This window comes from Narcine bancroftii, chromosome 1 (genome assembly GCF_036971445.1).
Source record: "Narcine bancroftii isolate sNarBan1 chromosome 1, sNarBan1.hap1, whole genome shotgun sequence".
Classification (NCBI taxonomy): Eukaryota; Metazoa; Chordata; class Chondrichthyes; order Torpediniformes; family Narcinidae; genus Narcine; species Narcine bancroftii.
In genome coordinates, this window is record NC_091469.1 from 375,074,953 (window position 1) to 375,097,616 (window position 22,664).

General features: G+C 39.1%; 1 protein-coding gene across 5 annotated transcripts in view; it reads right to left on the reverse strand.

Moving 5' to 3' along the window:
• Window positions 1-22,664, reverse strand: part of elovl2 (ELOVL fatty acid elongase 2) — a 137,431-nt gene that overhangs the window by 33,917 nt on the left and 80,850 nt on the right. For all 5 annotated transcript variants that reach the window (XM_069913369.1, XM_069913368.1, XM_069913366.1 and 2 more), the window contains 2 exons: window positions 12,055-12,118; window positions 3,842-4,029 (listed from right to left, as the gene is read on the reverse strand). In XM_069913369.1, coding sequence (XP_069769470.1) covers window positions 3,842-4,029; window positions 12,055-12,118 — 252 coding nt within the window. The remainder of the gene's footprint in view (window positions 1-3,841; window positions 4,030-12,054; window positions 12,119-22,664) is intronic.

A 22,664-nucleotide genomic window follows, 5' to 3' on the forward strand; every position in this document is an offset into this window, starting at 1 on the left:
TTAATGTGATTCAATCTAGTCCAGACTTGATAACACACAACTGGAAAGAAATTAATGATACTTTTAAAACTTATTATGAAAAATTATATAAATCCGAGGCACCAAGAAATAAGGATAAAATTGAGGAGTTCCTGGTAAGGATTGAGCTGCCGAGACTGGTCCAAGAAGACCAGATGGAATTAGATGCCCCACTCTCTAAGGAGGAAAATGAACAGGCCCTGGGAACCTTACAAACAAATAAGTCTCAGGGAGAGGATGGTTTCCCACCGAGTTCTAAAAAGAATTTGAAGACTTACTAATACCACTATTAATGGGGGTAGTGGACCAGGCGGCAGAGTCGTGAACTCTCCCGGAGTCTTTTTCAACAGCCATTGTTGTGGTAATACCCAAAAAAAAACAGGGACCCAACAAAACCATTCTCGTACAGACCCATATCCCTACTAAATACAGACTACAAAATAATAGCCAAGGCACTGGCCAACAGGTTGGGTCAATATCTCCCTAAACTGATAAACCCAGACGAAGTGGGCTTCATTAGGAAAAGCCACACTGCCAATAACTTAAATAGACTGTTGAACATTATTCATTTGGCGCAAACAAAGCAAGATCCAAGTATAGTAGTCTCACTGGATGCAGCTAGACTGGCCTTTCCTTTTTAAAGTTTTGGAAAAATTTAGAATGGGACAAGCATTTGTCAATGCTGTATGACAATCCATAGGCAAAAATCAATACAAATGGGCAAACATCAACATTTTCCCTTAATAGATCCAGTAGGCAGGGATTTCCCCTGTTGCCAGAGCCGTTTTGTCCTAGCAATTGAATCATTGGAAGAGACTATTAGAAAAGATCCAATTCTGACATTGAGTCCAACTTCTCAGAACTCGGCACATTTCAATTACTCTCCACATTCCTCTGGTGGATCTAATGGTATAGCTGGCATCAGTCGACATTGCATCGGTGAATCACATAACCGCTCAGGTCAGAGCAAATCTTATCAGCTTTCTTAAAAGCTATGTTGTGTCTGCAGTGAATGTCAATTTATAGACAGTACAGCTAATCAATCTGCCAAAATTAGATTAAATTTAACAGTTTGAGTTCTGTGTTTTAAAGAATTGTAAGTTAGAAATCATAACTTGGACAGTCTGAGGTGAAAGTAAAAAATCTGAACTGTCTATAAATTGTATTTTTTACCTATTAAAATTCCACTTAATCTTTCTTTTGGTAAGAGAGGGATTGATTCGGAGTAGTCAGCATGGTTTTGTACGTTGTAGATCACGTCTAACAAATCTAGTTTTTCGAGGAGGTTACTAAAAACGATGAGGGGAAGGTGGTGGATGTTGTCTATTTGGATTTTAGTAAGGCTTTTGACAAGGTTTCCCATAAGAGGTTAGTAAGGAAGGTGGAAGCATTAGGTATTAATGATGAAGTAGTAAAATGGATTCAGCAATGGTTGGATGGGAGATGCCAAAGAGTAGTGGTGGAAAATTGTTCGTCGAATTCGAGGCCAGTGTCGAGTGGAGTGCCTCAAGGATTGGTACTTGGTCCACTGCTGTTTGTCATATATATTAACAATCTAGATGATAGGGTGGGAAATTGGATTAGTAAATTTGCAGATGATACAAAGGTTGGCAGTGTTGTAGACAGTGAGGAAGATTATCAAAGCTTACAGGGTGATCCAGGACAGTTAGAAGAGTGGGCTGAAAGATGGCAGGTGGAGTTTAATACTGATAAATGTGAGGTGCTGCATTTGGGTAGGACTAATCAAAATGACATACATGTTAAATGGTAGACAATTGAGGAGTGCAGTGGAACAAAGGGATTTAGGAGTCATGGTACATAATTCTCTGAAAGTTGAATCATGTGGAAAGGGTGGTGAAGAAGGCATTTAGTATGCTGGCTTTCATAAATCAGCGTATAGAATACAGGAGCTGGAATGTTATATTGAAACTGTATAAGGCATTAATGAGGCCAAATTTGGAATTTTGGTCGCTGAATTATAGGTAGGATATAAACAGTATAGGGTGCAGAGAAGGTTTACAAGAATGTTGCCAGGGTTTCAGGGTTTGAGATACAGGGAAAGGTTGAACAGGCTTGGACTTTATTCCCTGGAGCATAGTCAATTGAGGGGTGATTAGATAGAGGTATTCAAAATTATAAGGGGGAAAGATAGAATCAATGTGGATAGGCTTTTTCCACTGAGAGAGGGGGAGATTCAAACAAGAGGGCATGGATTGAGAGTAAAAGGGGAAAATAAGGGAAATATGAGGGGGAATTTCTTCACGCAGAGGGTGGTGGGGGTATGGAATGAACTTCCGGCAGTGGTGGTAGAAGCGAGATCGATGTTAATATTCAAGGAAAGTTTGGATAGGTATATGGACGGGAGAGGTGTGGAGGGTTATGGGCCAAATGTGGGTCAGTGGGACTAGGTGGGAGGTGATGTTCGGCACGGACTAGTAGGGCCGAACTGGCCTGTTTCTGTGCTGTAAATGGTTATATGGTTATAATGACCCTGCCTGCACCTAGTGCACCTAGTAGAGAGGTTGCTTCGACAGGGAAGTGCACCTAAATTTATATAAAGAATGTACTCGGTACTCCAAGTTGAAAGCCCAAAATAAGCGTAACATAGATCAAAGGAAAGATGGAAGTCGGACCTGGGCATCACAATTGACAAAAGATGCTGGTTAGACTGGTGCAAGGACAGCATCACAACAATCATTAACTCTAGGTATAGCAATTTTTTGCACCAGCTCTACCTCACACCCCAAAAAAATCTACAAAACAAAGCCAGAGGTGCTAGAAACATGCTTCAGATGTGGAGTGAAGCAAGGAACATTTCTTCATGCAACCTGGCCCTACGTAAAGGTAGCCCCATTCTGGCAAGATTTGGCCAACACACTAGCCTTCCCGCTGGACCCAACACTATATCTACTAGGGAATCTTACGACAAATTAACCAAATTCCAAATTCAATTCACATTTATATCCCTGGCCATAGCAAAAAAATGCATAGCGATGACCTGGAAGTCTGAATCCCCTCTTATCAGCAAATGGGCTACCGAGATGCACAGCTGTATTCCCATGGAAAAGATTACCCATAACCTTAGGAACCGACACAGCACCTTCATTATAATATGGCAACCATATCTGGAATATACGGGAGCATGACTGTAGCCACTCCCCGACAAAAAGATTTACAGAGAACTGCTAACAGATTAAGAAAAAGTGCTGATACAAGGGGATGGCCGCATGGTGTCCATGGACACGTATGGGAAATGCTGAGGCCACATTCAACCTCTCGCTTCTTCTCTTTGCTGTTTTCCTCCTTTTCTAACTTTTTTGTTTTATATCATGTCTATCTTTTCTTTTTTTCTTGGGGGAGGATTGGGGGTGGGAATGGGGGAAGGAGAGACATCATATATAAGTAAATCACTGGATAAAAATGACATGGTCTGTAGCAACCAATGATGTTCTCTCCTGTTTAAGATTTAAAAATCAAAATGAAATATTTAATAAAAATAATTGAAAAACAATTATTGCAAGTTAATCTTTTATATTGTAGGAACATATAAGGAACTATTAATTAATTTCATGCTATCTATGGTCACTTCTAACCAGACATTTTTTTTATTTTTAAAATTCTAATTTACCCCGTAGGTTCAGGGAACTGTGCTCCCCTCGCTCCTTCACGGCACCCACTCAAGGGCAAGCGAAGATACAATTAGACTACGGCTCTCCTATCCAGACCTTTTACATGAATAGACTACCAAAGTTACTTTTTTTGTAAACCTCTGCAGTTAATTAAAAGCAGGTTTAAAATACCTGAAGATAACGTAAAAACTTACCTCAATAAACATGTAGAGAGAAAGAAGCATCACTCCAAGGTTGTAGAGGATTAAGTGACTCCTGAGAGAGAATGCAGGTTTTTCCCTCATATACTTTGTCCCTAGCCATATGGTAGATAGATAGAATAGTGTAAGGAAGAATGTAGGTAAATAGGAATCCAGCAAAGCCCAGCCTCTAACCCTGGAATCTGAAAATGAAAAAAAAAACTATCACCACACATGTTACATCTACATTTAAGACTGACATTAAGAGATACTGCATAGTAACAAGCCCTTCTGCGTTGCCCGATTACACTCATGTGACCAATTAACTGACTAACCTGTACGCATTCAAATCAGGTTTACATCATCTGATTGTACAAGTATAACCCGATGAAACAGCATTCTCTGGTCCTTGGTGTAAAATATGCAGACACATAACTAGACATAACACATGTACAGACAAACAATACATATGTAGGACAATTATTTTATGTATACAAATAAATAAATAATGTTGCTTTTTGAAGAATCTTGAGAATGTGGGTTGAAACAGGAGCACCTGGAAGAAACCCACATTGACACAGAGAGTATGCAAATCCTTACAGATTTACACCCAGGTCACTGACGCTGTTATAGCACTGTGCTAACTGTGCTTTATTTAGTATCTCAGAAAATAAATACAACCCTAAAATTCCAGAACATGGCTGAGTAATTTTTATTTTTTTAGATTTTAGACACATAGGAGAGTAACAGGCCATTTCACCCTACGAGTCCATGCTGCCCAATTTACATCCAATTAACCTGTACCCTGGTACGATTTGAATGGTGGGAGGAAACTGGAACCTCTGGGGAAAACCCATGCAGATATAGGGAGAATGTACAAACTCCTTGTGGACAGTGCGGGTCTTGAACACCAGTTCCAATCACTGGCACTGTAAAGGCGTTGCACTAACCTCTACACCAACCGTGCCGTCCTTTGCTTCTCTGGCTGAAGCTTAATTATTTTGATAGTTGATGTGGATACTTCAATGTCACATCAACCTATCAAACAGGCAAACTTTTCAGACCCCAGCTCTGACCAAGTATCTGACTCCTGATGATCCTGATCCCAGTCCCAGCTGTAACCGCACAGTTCGCCAGCCCTGCAGTGAAGTTACCCTGTCCCTTATCCCCAATGTTTCTGAACTCAAACCTGGCTCTGGTTGCAAAGCTATGCACTTTCCTCACCTCTGCTGCCTTCCACCCTAACCCTGGCTCCAATCATCTCCTTCTTGTTGCTGTTTCACCTCGTTAGAAGGAGATATCAAGTAGGCTTTCACCTCAGGAGAAACAGGAATCCCCAGACAGCAAAGGCAAATGCATGATGTTTCCAAACACTTTCATAGAACATTACAGCAGAGAAACAGGCATGTTCGGCCCTTTTAGGCCTTGCCAAAACCATTTTTTGCCTGGTCCCACTGACCCACACCCAGTCCATAGCCCTCCATGCCTCTCCCATCCATGTACCCATCCAAATTCTACTTAAATGTTAAAATTGAGCCAGCATTCATCACTTCAGCTGGCAGCTCATTCCACACTTCCACCACTCTCTGCAAGAAGTTCCTCCTTATGTTCCCCGTAAACCTTTCTCCTTTCACTCTTAACCTATGCTGTCTGGTTTGTATATCACCCACCCTCACTGGAAAAAGCCAATCTATATTTACTCTGTTGATTCCTCTCATAATTTTAAATACCTCTGTCAAATCTCCCCTCATTCTTCTACACTCCAGGAAAAAAAAAGTCCAAACCTGTTTAACCTTTACTTGTAACCCAGTTCCTGAAGACCAGGCAACATCCTAGTAAATCCTCTCTGAACTCTTTCTATCTTATTGTATCTTTCCTGTAGTGAGGTGACCAAAATTGGACACAATACTCCAAATTTGGCCTCACTGAAGCCTTAAACAACTTTACCATAACATCCCAACTCCTGTACTCAATACTTTGATTTATGAAGGCCAATATGCTAAAAGGTCTCTTTTCAACCCTCTCCATCTGTGACGCCACTTTCATGGAATTAGATATCTATATTCCCAGATCCTCTGTTCTACTGCAATCCTCAGTGACCTACCATTTACTGTGTATGTCCTTTCTTGGTTTGTCCTTCCAAGCTGCAACACCTCACACTTGTCCGCATAAAATTCCATCTGCTGTTTTTCAGCCCATTTTTCTAGAAGGTCCAGATCCCTGACCAAACTTTGAAAACCTTCTTCATTGTCCAGAACACCTCCAATCCTAGTGTCATCTGCAAACTTGCTGATCCAATTTTCCACATTATCATCCAGATCATTGATATAGATGACAAACAATGGACCCAGCACAGATCCCCGAGGCACACCACTAGTCACTGGCCTCCAGTGTGAGAAGCAAACATCCACTGCTATTCTCTAGCTTCTCCCATTGTTGAATCCAGTTCACTACTTCACCATGAATACTTACTGTCTGAACCTTCCTGACTAAGCCACATGGGACCTTGTCAAATGCGTTACTAAAGTCCATATAGACAACATCCACAGTCTTTCCTTTGTCAATTTTCCTGGAGTAACCTCCTCAAAAAACTCTCTATTGGCTAAACTCAATCCATCATGCACAAAGTCATGTTGACTATCCTTAATCAGTCCCTGGCTATACATATACTTGTTTATCTGATCTCTTAGAACACCTTCCAATAATTTACCTACTATTGATGTCAGCCTCACCAGCCTATAATTTCCAGGGCTAATTTTGGAGTCTTTTTAAAATAACGCCAGCTACTCTCCAATCCTCCGCCACCACACCTGTGGCTAAGGACAATTTAAATATTTCTGCCAGACCTCCTACAATTTCTACAACTGCCTCCTTCAAGTTTCAATGCAGTAACTTGTCAAGCCCAGGGGATTTATCCACCCTTATTTGCTTTAAGACAGCAAGAACCACCTCCTTTTTAATCTGTATAGGTTCACAACCTCACTGCTTGTTTTCCATACTTCCCTCCAACTCTGTGCCAGTTTACTGAGTGAATACTTTTGCAAAAAAAATTACAATCTTCCCCATCTCTTTTACCATACATAGCCAACCACTCTGATCTTCAAAGGGATCAATTTTGTCCCTTACTATCCTTTTGCTCTTAATATACTTGTAGAAACCCTTTGGATCTTCCTTCACATTGTCTGCCAAAGCAACCTCACCTTCTTTTAGCTTTCCTGTTTTCTTTCTTAAGATTCTTCTTGAATTTTTTAATGCTCATTTTCTCCGTGTTGCCTATATTTTCTGAACCAGATCCCCAATGTCTCTCAAAAACCAAGGTTCACTATGCCTGCTAACTTTGTCTTTAATTCTGACAGGAATAAACAAATGGTGTGTTCTCAAATTTTCACCTTTGAAGGACTTACCTCACACATCTTTGGCAGAAAATAACTTATCCCAATCCACACATTTCCTCAAAAGTGGCCTTTCTCCAATTTAGAATCTTAGCCTGAGGCCCAGACCTATCCTTCTCCATAATTAATTTGAAACTAATGGCATTATGATCACTGGATGTGTGATCTCTCCACTACTGGACGCAGAATGTGGGATTGCTTTGTTGAGCACCTTGGCTCTGTCCACCAAAATAGTGTGGATCTTCCAGTGGCCACCATTCCCTTGCTGTCGAGTCTGTCCATGGTCTCATGCATCTCATGAGAACACCCGCAAATTGGAGAAACAACACATCTTCCAAATGGGCTTCCTCCAAGCAGATGGCATTAATATTGACTTCTTGGGCTTTTGTTTAACTCCCTCTCCCCCACCTCTTACCCTGTAACCTTCACCCAGTTCTGTCTCTCTCTTCCCTGTCTCCTTTCACACAAACGTGATAACTTCTTGCTTACCTCATCCCTTTCACATCCTATTAACTCCTTTTGTTGGTCTGTATTTTCCTCTCCCAGACAGCATTGTCTGAATTCTGAGACATTCTGGTTCTGGCTTATTCCTTAAAGAAGGAAGGGCTCAGGCCAAAAAAAATTGGCAGTATATCTTTGTTTTTATGGATGCAAGACTGGCTGAGTTCATCCAGCATTTTGATGTTCCAAAATGTTCTCCTACACATAACTCGGTCTCCTGTCCTGTCTTGTTCCCTAATAGAGATCCAGGATTGCACTCTCTCCAGTTGGTACCTCAACATATTGATTTAAAAAACTTTCCTGAACTCATGACAAGCTCAAAGCCATCTAGTCCCAATCAATAAGTGGAAAATTAAAATCTCCTACTATCAGAGCCTATGTTTCCTGCAGCTGCCTCCTATCTCTCTACAGATTTGCTCCTCCAATTCTTGTTGACTATTGGGCAGTCTATAATCCAACTCTATGAGTGTGGTCATACCTTTCCTTTTCCTTAGCTCTACCCATATAGCCTCAGTAGATCAGCCCTTTGGTCTGACCTGCCTGCGCACAGTTATGATATTTTCCCTGATGAGCAATGCCACTCCCCCACTTTTCAACCCCTCTTTCTATAATGTCTGAAACAATGGAAGCCCAGAACATTGAGCTGCCAGTCCTACCCCTCCTGCAACCAAGTTTCACTAATGGCACAATGTCATAATTCCAAGTGCTAATCCAGATTCTAAGGTCTTCTGCCGTTCCTACAATAATCCTTTCATTGAAATAGATGCACCTGAGAATATTTCCACAATATACAATACTTTGCCTTCTAACGTTACAGGCAATTTTCACATCATCTTTTCCCTCCTCCACTTATCTGCTCTGGTTCCCATCTCCCTGCAAATCTAGTTTAAACCCCACACACCCTCCCCAAAGCAGAACTATCAAGCTTTCCCGCAAGAATATTAGTCCTCCTCCAGTTCAGATGCAAACCGTCTTGTCAGAACAGGACTCACTTTCTCTGGAAGAGAGCCCAATGATTTAGAAACCTGAAGCCCTCCCTCCTGCACCATGTATTTAGCCACATGTTAAGCTGCATTATCATCCTATTTCTAACCTCAATGGCAATCCTGAGATCATAACCCTGGAGGTCCTGTCTTTCAATCTAGTGCCTAACTCCCTGAACTCTCCTTGCAGAATCTCCTCAACCTTCCCACCCACGTCATTGGTCTCAACATGGACATGTGGCTGCTCACCCTCCCTCCTGAGAATGCCATGAACACGATCTGAGATATCTCGGAACCTGGCACCAGTGAGGCAACATACCATCCGAGACTCTTTATCCCTTCCACAGAACTTATCTGTCCCTTAACTATGAAATCCCCTATCACGAAAGCTCGCCCTTTCTTCTCTCTTACATTCTTAGCCTCAGGCTCCATGCCAGCGACCTAATTGCAGTGGCTTTTCCCTGGTAGGTCATCTCCCCAACAGTATCAAAACTAGTCGAGTCAAGTCACCTTTATTTATCGTTCATACTATGCTAGCGTGGTAAAGATGAGCTAGTGTTTCTCAAGGATCACGGAGCATATTTACATAAATGCAAGTTAAAATAGAAGTTAAACTCATAAAATATTAAATATTAAGAGGTATACTGCAAAAGTCTTTGGTACCAAGGTACACTATGTACATATGTTCTGGGAATTCAGGAGTCTGATGGCCTGGGGACAATTGGGCCCTAGTGCTGCAGTACGTCCTACAGATGGCAAAAGGGTGAACCATTTACTTGAGGGGTGTGTGGAGTCCTTCACAACGTTTATTGCCTTCTCCTGCATCAAGTGTTGTAGATGTCCTTCATGGTAGGAAGAGAGCCCCCAAAGATCTTTTCCACTGATTTCACTATCCTCTGCAGGGTCATGTGATCCAAGGAGGTACAGCTACCAAATCAGGCGGTGAAGCAGTTGCACAGGATGGTCTCAATACATCCTCTGTAGAATGTAGTGAGGATGGGGAGGGGTGGGAGATGAACTTTCCTCAGCTTTTGCAGGAAGTAGAGGTATACTTGTTATTGAGAGGAATGGCCAAACGGGTGCCATAAACTGCCTGCTTATTCTATTTCCCTCTCCTGGCTGTCACCTATCTATTCTCCTCCTGCCTCCTAGGTGTGATTGCATTCCTGTCCCTCTGCCTCTCAGTGGAAGACAGCCAAAGAAACACAAGGACTGCAGATGCTGCAGTATATGAAACAAACTGGAGGAACTCACCAGGTCAGGCAGCATCCATGGAGAGAACTGCCCATTGTTTAGGGTCCATTTCATAGAGATCCACCCCAAAATATTGACAGAGATCTCTCTCCCTGGATGCTGCCTGACCTATTGGGCTCCTCTAGCCTTTCAATACACAACCAACCTTATGAGTGCAAGGACCCCTAGATTGTCAGTTAACAGATAGCAGTGGACGTGACTTTACTAAACCACTGTTTTCTTGATTGACCTGTGGAGCTCCATACCACGAGCTTGCTTGTACGCTCATAAAAGAATCAAAAATATTTGAGCCACATTAATCATCTGATCTATTCTGCTAAATTGGCCCTACTCCAGCGAGAACCAGACACTGGACACCAGGACAAAATAGCTATATTATGGTGAACAAATCAAATACAAAAGTAGTAAATGATGTTGCTTCATCTACTTGACAAAGGGTCCTGACCAAAATGTTGACTGACCATTTCTCTCCAGAGATGCTGCTTGACCCCTTCTAGTTTTTCTTTTTCTTGCATTAACCACCGTTTTCAGATGAGAGTTCCAAACACTCATCTACCAACCAGTGGTCCTATATTTCTGCTGGAACTAATCACCTCATTTGTACCTTCACCCTACATCTGATACAGTCCTCCCATCCAGACTATTAAGTACAATACTTTCATGTTTGTGGCATGAAACAGTTCACTGACTGCACTGCCAGTAATACTGTGCCAAAATTAAGAACATACAAAGATGAGCCCACACCTCTCTCCTAAAAACTCTCTTCTCCCAGTCTGTTTGATGCATGAAATAGAGGGGTTGTTATCACCGATGCACCTTCTTGTGCTGAAGTCCTGGGTCTGAGAGTTGTTCAAGAAGAATCATAACCGAGTTGCTGTATTGGGGTTGATACTAGAGACAACTGTAGAAGTTGCAGCCATCCAAGGAAGTGGGAAGTTTTCTAATAACACTGCTCACTGAAAACTCTACTTTCTGGACTGTGCTTATTCTGTTCTACTTATGTATGAATAGGGTTGCTGGATAGGAGGCAAAACAAATCTTTTCACTGCACCTCAGAATGCGAGATGATAAACTTAAACGTGAACAATTCTACTCTGTATTTTTGGGTGACAGAGGAATTGTAAGGTGCCAGAAATTGAGCTGTTGTCATTGGGTGTCTTTGAACTGCTCTGGTAGATAAAGGACAAAAAGGCACCAGAGGAGGTGCAAGATGATTTGATGCTGATGGCCAGAATTCCACATGTAAGATAAGAGAGACTGTACTTTGATCAAGACTAGTATCACTTGGAGCTCTGGCAAAAAAGAATCAATGAGCAACAAGGAGAAAGCTCTTGAGTGGATGGAGTCATGCCTTACATAAAGCAAACATGGCTGTTTTTGTTGGAGGCTAACTATCCCAAGTCCAGTGCAGCACAGTTGGAATCAAATAGCAAAATACTGCAAATGCTGGAAATATTCAACAGGTCAAGTAGGTTCTGTGGTGGCAGAAACAACTTTAACCTTTCGTGTTGATCATCTTACATCAGAACTGGGAAAAGTTCCAGAGAAGAGGAGGGGTGGAAAGAACAAAGAAAATATCTATGATAGGGTGCAGATCAGAGAAACTGAATGGCACAAGAGACAGAGGTGATGGTTGAGTGAACTACTTCAGAAATCCCTCAGAGTTCACCTGTCTATCATAAGAACAGAAATCTTCTAAGTCTAATTCTATTCATAGTTCCTCAGGTGAGAAAGAGTCCAGCATACAGAGAACACTAGACAATATTCAGGCAAGGGCTTAAAAGTAACTGTTGTACCACAAAAGACCATTCTAGTCGAAATGAGATCAAGCTGGACTAAGCACACCATTGTTATGGCCATAATTGTGGGTTGGCTCTCCAAAGCCATTCCACCATTTATCACATTCATATTGTAAGTCGCTTTATTCCGCACATATGAGTCAGTTAAATACAACAAACCTTACTTAGTCAGTGCTGAGATTCTTTAACTGTATGTAATGTACACAGATAAATTCTACTTGCATCTTATAACATCTGAACATAAACAATTGCTACATCCACATTTTGTGCCGCATCTAATTCTGATAATATTCACTTACCTCTAATTCCAAACATATAGTCCACAAAGGAATTCACATGTTTGTCTAAGGTTTTGATATGGTTCTAGAAAAAATAAATACAATTTATGTTATAAATACATTTATAATAATGAAATTTCAAGTCAAAATATATAACCTTAACTATTAACCGTAATACAATGATGCTATAATCCTACGCATTTTAATATGAAGATTAAAATTCAGTTCTGGTACAACTTTAATCCATGGCCTGATTAACCAACCAGCAGTGTTGTCTGTGGATCCTGGAAATACACTTAATCACAATAAGACTAACAAATAAAAATGCAAAGCATGAAGAGTTGCCGGGTATACTGTGGAGGAGGGAGCAATATCCAGCTAATGATGATCGAAGATATGAGAACATTGTTAATTGTAACAAAGGTTCAGGCATCCTGATAATTGGGAATCACAAAATGTTGAGGGGGGGGGTGCAGGGTCTTCTGATCATTGATGATGATTACCATGATTTGGTCTGGACAAAGTCAAAGCCAAAGTTCAAATTTATTGTCAGAGTACATACATGGCATCACATACAACCCTGAGATTCTTTTTCCTCTGGGCCAGGTATAACTTCTACTAATTGGAAACTCTATACTGCACTAAAAATATATGTATACAAAAGAGAGAAATGTAAACAAACAGTGCAAATGCAGAACAAATAAATATCCAGTAATAAATAATGTGCTAAGTAAATGTCCTTAAATTAGTTTCTAATTTAGTTTGTTGTTAAGGAGTCTGATGGTAGAGGGTAGCAACTGTTGCCGAACCTGGTGGGGTGAGTCCTGAGGCACCTATACCTCTTTAGTGATGGTGTCAGCGAGAACAGAGCATGTTCTAGGTGGTGTGGATTTTTGATGATTGCCACTGCTCTCTCATAGCAGCGTTTCCCTGTAGATATTCTCGATGGTGGGGAGTTTTGCTTGTGATGTACTGGGCTGTATCCACAACCTTTCGCAGGGCTTTCCATTCAGAGGTATTGATGCCCCCACACCAGGTTTTGATGCAGTTTGTCAGCACACTTTCCACTACACATCTGTAGAACTTGTAATGTTTTCAATGTCATACCAAATCTCTGTAAACTCCTAAGGAAGTAGAGGCACTCACGTGCTCTCTTCACGATTACATTCGTGTGTTGGGTCCAAGAAAGATTCCCTGAGATAGTGACTCCAGGAACTTAAATTTGTCCACCCTCTCCACTCTGATCCTCCAATGATCAGCAGATCATTCACCTCTGGTGTTTCCTTCCCAAAGTCAACAATCAGCTCCTTGGTTTTGGAGATAAAGTTTTCAATCTCCCTCCTGTATGTTGACTCTGCCCCTTTTTATACAGCGCACTTCAGTTAACATCAGCAAATTTGTAAATGTTGTCATAAGACATGTGGTCATAAGTGTAAAATGAGTAGAGAAGAGTAGAGAAGAGGGCTATCTATCTAACTATGCAGCCCTGTGCTGATAGAGATTGTGCAGAGGTTCTTACCAATCCTCACTGATTGGGGTCTGGAGGTGAGGAAATACAAGATCCAATTACACAGGAAGTTATTGAGGACCAGATCTTTGAATTTGCTGATTAGTTTTGAGGGGATGATGATGATGTTGAATGCCGAACTATAATCAATAAAGGCCATCCTGATGTATGCATCTCTTCTGCCCAGGTGTTCGATAGATTCAGTGAGATGGCATCTGCCATAGACCTGTTGGTGTGGTAGGCAAATTGACATGGATCCATATCACCACTCAGACAGAAGCTGATATGCTTCAAACTCTCAAAAGATTTTATCTCTATGGATGTGAGTGCCACTGGTCGGTAGTCATTTAGGCAGGTTACCACACACTTAAATATATGGGTACCATGCCATGTTGGATTGAGATGTTGAAGATATCTGTGAATACATTGGCCAAGTTGGTCAGGACACATCTTCAGTACTTGAACGGTTACTCCATCGGGACCGGATGCTTTCGTTGGATTCATTCTCAATTCCAAGCTGTGAACAACCAGTTTCTGTCATAGTTTCAATATTCTGGATTCCCAGAATTTTTCTGTTAGCAGCAAACTGGCCACCTACCTCCAAATCCATGGCCAATTGCAGAGAGTCCCTGTATAGCACCAGAGCTGCCGCCAAGTTTCCTTAGGGAAACCGTTGATACTTTTTAATTAAAATTTTTAATTTGATTTGCCTGTTGTGCTAATGTCAATGCTAATATTAAAGTTAGATGCTACCGTTGCCATTATTAATCTTGCCACCATTTTCCGTAACTCTTTTCCTCTGGATACCACTAGATTGTTGCAACATTTTCACACTACAGTATAGTTTCTCTGCAGAGTAAACAACAATACAACCCCTGCAGGTAGGTACATGGGGAGAGAAGGCAGAGCAAGATCCATACATTGAATTGAAGAGGTGGAAAATAGAGCTCATCCAAAATTCAAGTATTTTTTTTCTACTTTGAACTTTTTAATACAAGCCAAAACTCTCTTTCTCTTAATTGGATTATTGAGCCCGTTAACATTAAACATCACAAAATTAAATGTTGTACTGCCACTGACTGTTGAGATGAGACCCCTGTCCGTGGTTAATCTGCAAACTAAAATACATCTACTTGATAGAAAAGAAAGAGGCCCTTAAAAAGAGAAAAAAAAATCAACCCCTCCCCCAAGGAAAAAAACACTGATGAGCAGGTCAACACCCCCATTATTATTCGGGAAGTGACCAGATCACTAAGTGGCCAACAACTTCGGAAGGAGAAGCAAACAAAACCACCTCCCCCGAACCAAACAATTAGAAACAACAATACTTTAAAATATTTCAAGTATCATACGCACCTTGAAAATCCCTATTAACTTGATAATCATCAATGTTAATTCAGTTCATTTGTGAACCTCTCTTCCTCTCTCCTTGAGCTGGCTTCAATTTTTGAGGGAATTAATCTTGATTTCTCTTTTGCTTATTTTCAGGCAATGAATTAGCAAATAAAAGAGCGTCATCTTCATCAGTAAAAAACTGAGTTTGATATTCGCCATAAAAAGCTTAGAGAGTAGCAGGGTATCTAAAAGCAAATTTATACCCTTTCTTCCACAATACAGCTTTAGCAAGTATGACAGATTATGTTACATTTTATATTGTATATAGATATGTTTTAAAGGAGATCAATAGTGGCAGGTTTTTTTTTAAGTTTAGGTCACACACAGATACAAACACTTCAAAACACATCTCATTTAAAATGCCAGAGCTCTGCTCAAGCCAGACAGTCCAGGCTCTGGGTGGCTTTGCAAAAACTTTGAAGAATGTCTATAGAGACTTCACAAGTAGGTTTTAATTGGACATGCTGTGGAGTAATAGATTATTATTTTGGAAAGCAACAGATGAACGAACTCAGAAGATTAGGTTCGGTGCCGCAGTCTGAGTGCAGTTGATTGTTTTAAGAGGGTCATGTGTTTTTTCTCTGAGAGAATTCAGTCCTACAGTTCAGCAGCAGCAGCTGGGACTGGAACAGAACAAGCTGGAAAGCATGTGGAAAACCCATTTTGAAGATGGATTGTGCGTTCTTAGTTCAGCCTGGTCAAAGCCCTTATGGTCCATACAAGAGGAGAGGACTGGTTGCATAATATTTCACTTGAAATAAAGCAAACAAAAAGGAACTCTGTGGTGACCTGAAAGAAAGGGGTTATCATCTTGAAAACCCTGATGTGGCAAGTTTCTTCAGCAAGACATTGAACTGGCTGATCAAACGGGATCAGTTGTGGGTGTCCAACGAGCACAAATCTCTCTCTGAAAACCAACAAGAACCTTCCTGAGTGGTAACCATTTACCTTTAAAGCACCAAAGCCTGGAAAAATTAATAAATGTTAAATTCAGTGCAGAGTATAAGAATTGCCTGATACCAATGAACTTGGAAGAGTGAGATAGGACTATGAATCAAAGAACTTTTTTGAACTTATATACACATTACATATAGGTGTGTTTAGAATTAGAAGGGGGTTAAGTTAATAGTAATAAGTTAAAGTTTAATCCTGTTTTCATGTTTACAGATAATTAAAAGCAACTTTTGTTTAAGTAACGATTTGTTTTGGTGAATTTCTATTGCTGCTGGGTTTTGGGGTCCTCTGGGCCCATAACACAGGATTGAACTCTTTATGCTTCTTAATAATAGTTTGGCTCAGGTCTGCATTAAAAAAAACACTATTATTATTGACCAACAAAGGGGTCTGATGCTTTCTTGCATTTTGAACAACTCTCAAAATCACTTCTTTATCTTGATAACAGACACCTAATTAAAACGGAGCACAGCAGTTGGCCAGGAAAAGGCTTCTTCCTAATACCTCTATGTGCTCTGTCCAATTCCAAACTATTCGGAAAATATTTTCTCCCCAAAACTTCAGGAATCCAACTCTGAAAAAAAACTGCACCGGATCTGTGCCTTCAAATTCTTCCGGTAAACCAACAATCTTAACATTATTCCTACGACTCTGATTTTCCAAAACATCAATTTTCTTTAATAAATCCTTTCTTTGTAGTTCCTAAGAATCTTCAGTATTATTAACCGTATCTTTACTTTGTACCACATCTTCGTGACAATCTTGAAAATCCTCCTCAATTTTCCAGAATTTAATTTGCATGTTCCAGCTTTACATATTTTTCCACATCTGTCTTAATAGTCAACATTTCTTCCTTCATACTACTAAATTGATCCTTCATAAATGAAAAACCTTGACTCATTTGAGTTGACTATAGCGGCGGCTACACTGCTAACTGAAGGATCGCACAACCAGACGGGTTGAGTTCAGTGAGCAAAACTGATTTATTGCAGGCTGCCTGGCTGGTCTTATACTCCCAGCCCGGACCTGGCTGAGAACCGTGTTGGGGGGCCTCCAACGTCACCGGGGCATCACGTGGGTCGTCAAGCATGGGGTTCTGATCCCGGTGCCGAGGTTGGGAGGAAACCCCCGATGGCGCCATTTTGGCCGGCTGTTCTGCCACATGCGTGACAAGCGGGGCCGTTTCGCCTGCCTAATGGCGTACAGCCACATGATGATATATTCATCTGTTTAGTTAAAATATCAAACTGGCTTGATGGGTCTACATAAGTTGTAGGCCTAGTTTTACTCACAATATACTGAACAGTCTTAGTCATGGGCCTATCCTGATAAATAACTGTTTCCTCTTCTTCAATTGTTGGGAAGATTTCTCCTTCAGCCACTCCAGCAATGTTTTCTTCCTCCTTCTCCAGTAACTCCACCTGTCTGCGAGGTCTAGGCCTTCCCTCAGCAGTCCAGCAGGAAGATGTCTCTGGGCTCCAGCACCATCTCCCTCGGAAATCTGGGGGAACGGCACTGGAGTTACCTGGACACTAGGCGGCGGCAGTCTCGTCGATCTCGGTAGAAGAGGAGTCGACTCCGCAGGCTCTGTTTCTAAGATAGGCCCAAGTTCTTCACCATTTACTGTTTGTTTAGGGACTGTTTTTCCCCCAGTCTATGGCTCTGTTTTCCTCATAGTTGCTTCAAGGAATGTTAGTAATAATTCCAAAAAATCTTTGTATTGTTATTTTGTTCAAAAAACTTTTTAGAGTCGGGATTTGAATATTTCTGCTGGGAGAGGTATCTTCCCACATCTCCCACCTATGCCATCACACTATGCCCCCCAATTCAAGTATTTCTGATATTTTGAACTATTGGGTGTAATTGTGTGGCACGGGTTTGTGGGCTAGAAGGGCCTGTTACCACACTGTATGTACGTAATGAGGACAGGGTGGGAGCAGTTCGACAGGTTCCAGTATGGAATTGGTAAACAGGGCGCTACTTGAAACTTGCTCACTCACTCATTATTTTGGTTTTTCCAGGATTGCTCTGTTCCAGATCTCATTCGTCTTAGTCCAAACGTGGGCCAAAGAGATGGGAGTGAGATAACAATGATTGGGATATGACCTTCCTGCCAATGCAAGATAGGAGAAGAGATATTCACAGATGATTTCATTCTGCTCCATTCCATTTGCTTCTTAGATAAAGTACCAGTCAACACCTGCAGCAGCAGCAAGACCCAGACAACATTGGCTAGTAAGTGGCTACTAAAATTTGTGCTCAGAAGTGCCAGGCTGTGACTATCATCAACAAGATACCACTCTCTTTGACTTTCAATGGTATTATCATTGGTGAGATTCCAACATCCTGGAGAATTTCTACAGACCAGGAGTGAATTGGGCCAGTCATTTAAACACAGTGGCTAGAGTAAGCAGAGTAACCTGTAGTGAGTATCTCACCTTCTGATACCCAGGGCTGTCTGACATTCACAAGGCACAAACTGCTTGGATATGAGTAGCTCCAACAACACAATAAGCTTATTCCTTAAAGAAGGGCTCAGGCCCGAAACGCCAGCAATATATCTTTTGTCTTTTAAGGACGCAGAAGACTGGCCGAGTTCCTCCAGCATTTTGGTCTGTTTTTTAACTCTATCCTGAAAACACCCAAGTTGATCAAAACCTGTCTTGAGAGGTCAGCAGCCAGCCTGATTGGTCAACTGAACATTCATTTCTTTCATCATACCTGCACTGAGTGCCATTGACAAGATGCAGTGCAGTGACTCACCAGGGTTACTCTGTCCGCACTCCCTAAAACAGCATTCTGATTTGGAGATGCATCAGCATTCAATTATCATCACTGGGTCTAAATCCAGAACTCTCTGCTTAACTGCTCCATTGGGAGGCACTTTCACCAGAAAGGGTCTTGCAGCTCAAGAAAGCGATTCACTTTCTTTTTTTTCCCCAAACTTTATTTATTGAAAAATTATTGGTAAACATACAAAATACACTTCACAACAAAATTTATAAATATATGAAAATAAAAAGATTTAAAAAAAACAACCCCCCCACCCCTTCAGCCAGCTCTCTTAAGAAGAGCCAAAGAAATATATAAAGAAAAACTAAATAAATCAAAGTACCTCTAAATGCATATTGTCCAAATATAGTGACCATTTATTAACAAAAAAAGAATAATTATCATGCAAAACATAAGTAATTTTATCCATTACAATACAAGCTTTCATTTCATTATGCCATCACATTATACTAATCACTGTATTATCTTTCCATGTACTTGCTATACATTTTCGAACTACGGACAACACTAAATATACAAATGCAATTTGAAATTTATCCAACCCCAATCCCTTTAAAGGAATCACATAACCCAGTAAAAAAAACAGATGGATCTAATGGTAACTTAATCTTATACAATTTTTCCAAAATTGACTTAATTTCTTCCCAAAATGGTTGTACATACATACATGACCAAACAGCATGTAAAAAAAGTTCCAACACATGTACCACATCTAAAATAAGAATCTGAATTACTAAGGCCATATTTTTTCAATTTCTCAGAAGTTAAATATAACTACTAATGCAAAAAATTATAATTAACCATTCCGTATCATGCATTTGTCAATCTAGTAACACTATCATGACACATCCATCCAGTAATCTTCAGGAAAAACAAAAATTAAATCATTTTCCCATTTAAACTTAGATTTCTCCCATTCCGACTTGTCCATATTATCTTGTAATACTTGATACATAACAGAAATATAACCCTTTTTAGGCATAGAAGAAATCAAAGATTCAAACTCCGCCAATACAGGTAAAACCATCTCTCTACCATACATTTTTTTAACCAGTGACCAAAGTTGATAATAAACAAATAAAGAAGCTTCAGTGATATCAAAACACTCTTTCAATTGAATAAAAGAAAGAAATTGACCTTCTACAAAACAATCGTGCAATATTTTTTATACCCTTAAAATCCCAATTCTTTAAATGACTATTAAACAATGAAGAAGGAATAAGTTGATCATTATATAATGGAGTTAAAATAGATAATTTATATTTTGATCCATTCGTCTTATTCTTTTTGTCCATAACATCAATAAATGTTTTAATATTGGTACATCATACTTCCGTAATAAATCTATATTCCACCGAAATATAAATTGATGTACTGCAGTTTCAGAAATACATGCCATCTCAACTTTAGCCCAACTTGGAGAATGATCCAAATCCATCAAACTACTAATAAATTTAAGTTGGGCTCCCTCATAATAATTCTGAAAATGAGGTAATTGCAATCCACTTAATGCGTATTTCCAAGTAAGCTCAGTTAATGCTACCCTCGGTAATTTACCTTTCCATAAAAATTCCCTAGTAGCTTTATTTAAATCCTGAAAAAAGTTCCTTGTAAGAAAATACGGCATTAATTGAAACAAATATTGAAAACGTGGAAAAATATTCATTTTAATACAATTAACCTGGCCAATTAAAGTTAACGGAAGGTCTTTCCAATTAACTTAGTCTGCTTTTATCTTTTTCAACAATGGAACATAATTTATTTTATATAAAGATTGATACTCAGTATTCACAATTATTCCTAAATATTTAATTTTATCTGTCCATTTCAAATTAATAACATTTTTATAAACTGAATAATCTCCTTCACCTACCGGTAAAATTTTACTTTTATCCCAGTTTATACCCAGATAATGATCCATACTGCAATAAACATTCCCATAAATGCAGCAAAGATTGGTCTGGATTTGTTAAGTATATCAAAACATAATCTGCAAATAAATTAATCTTATATTCTTCATCCAAAACTCTCATCCCTTGTATCTGCTCATATTGCCATATTGATTGAGCTAATGGTTCAATGCCCAATGCAAATAGGGCTGGTGACAATGGACAACCCTGTCGAGTAGAATGTGTTAATTTAAATAATGACAAAATTTGTCTATTTGTCACCATCCTAGCAGTTGGGCTTTTATTTTTTTTATTCGTTCAAAATACAGATAATAAGTAACATATATAACAATAAACTAAGCATGAACGATATATTTTATATATATAAAAAAGAAAGAAAAAAAGAAAAAGAGAAAAAAGGAACCCCCCCCCCTTTTAGCCAACTCTCCTAAGGAGAGCCATAAAGAGAGAAAAAAAATTAAAGAAAAATTAAGCATACATGTTAAGATCTAATCAATGTAAATCAAAATGTAAATATTCTGAATATAACAACCACTTATTAATAAAAAAACTATAGTTATCATGCAAAAACATGTGATTTTTTTCCATTATTAAACAATATTTCATCTCATTATGCCATCTATTAATATCAATCATATTCGTATCTTTACACATACTAGCAATACATTTTTTCGCTACAGATAATGCTAAATATACAAAAGCAAATTGAAATTTATTTAATCCCAAACCTTTCAGAGGTTGCAAACTACCCAATAAAAATACTGTCGGATCTAAAGGTATTTTAATCTTATACAGGTATTCCAGAAACAATTTTACTTTCTTCCAAAAAGATTGAATATATATACATGACCAAACTGCATGAAAAAAAGTTCCAACAGCATTACCACATCTAAAACACAAATCTGATTCATGAAAACCATATTTTTTTAGCTTTTCAGGTGTTAAGTATAATTTATGTAAAAAAATTATAATTAATCATTGCATAACGCATTTATCAGTCTAGTTACACTATCATAACAAATATCTGACCAATCATCCTCGGAAAAAATAAAACCGATATCCACTTCCCATTTACCTTTAGATTTATCCCAACCCTTTTTATCCATACCATCCTGTAATATTTGATACATAACTGAAATATAACCCTTCTCTGGTACCTTCATAAGAAAAGTCTCAAATTTAGTCATTTCAGGTAAAGTCATATCTCTACCAAACACATGCTTTACCAAAGATCGAATTTGATAATAAAGAAACAAAAAATTCTTATCAATACCATAACTGTCCCTCATCTGATCAAACCTTTAAATCTCCAATAAACTTCGATTATGTATTGAGAAAGAAATAAGTTGATTATTATACAACGGAGTCAAGGCCGACAATTCACTACTAGAACCTATCATTTTCTTTTTCTTTGTCCATAACTTCATTAAATGTTTTAGTATAGGCACATTATGTTGCTGTAACAAATTTACATTCCATCTAAACAAAAATTGATGTATTTCAAATTCAAAAATATTTGCCATCTCAATTTTGGCCCAACTAGGGGGCCGTTCCAAATCCATCAATGAACTAATAAATTTAAGTTGGCCTGCTTCATAATAATTTCAAAAATGTGGTAAATGTAGTCCCCCTAGATTATATTTCCAAGTTAATTTATTCAAGGCTACTCTTGAAAATTTACCTCTCCATAAAAACTCCTTAACCATTTTATTCAAATCTTAAAAAATATATATTATCAAGTAAATACAGAACAGATTGAAATAAATATTGTATACGTGGAAAAATATTCATCTTAATTGTATTTATTCTACCCAATAAATTAATAGGTAAATCTTTCCATTTAATCAAATCAGTTTTTTTTAAATTTACAGAACATAATTTAATTTATATAAAGATTGATAATTGACATCCATAATTATACCCAAGTACTTAATTCGATCCACCCATTTCAAATTAAGAATGTTCTTATAAGCTGAATAATCTCCTTCGCTCACCGGTAATATTTCACTTTTTTCCCCAATTAACTTTATATCCAGAAAGACATCCATATTGCATCAAACACTCCTTCAAAT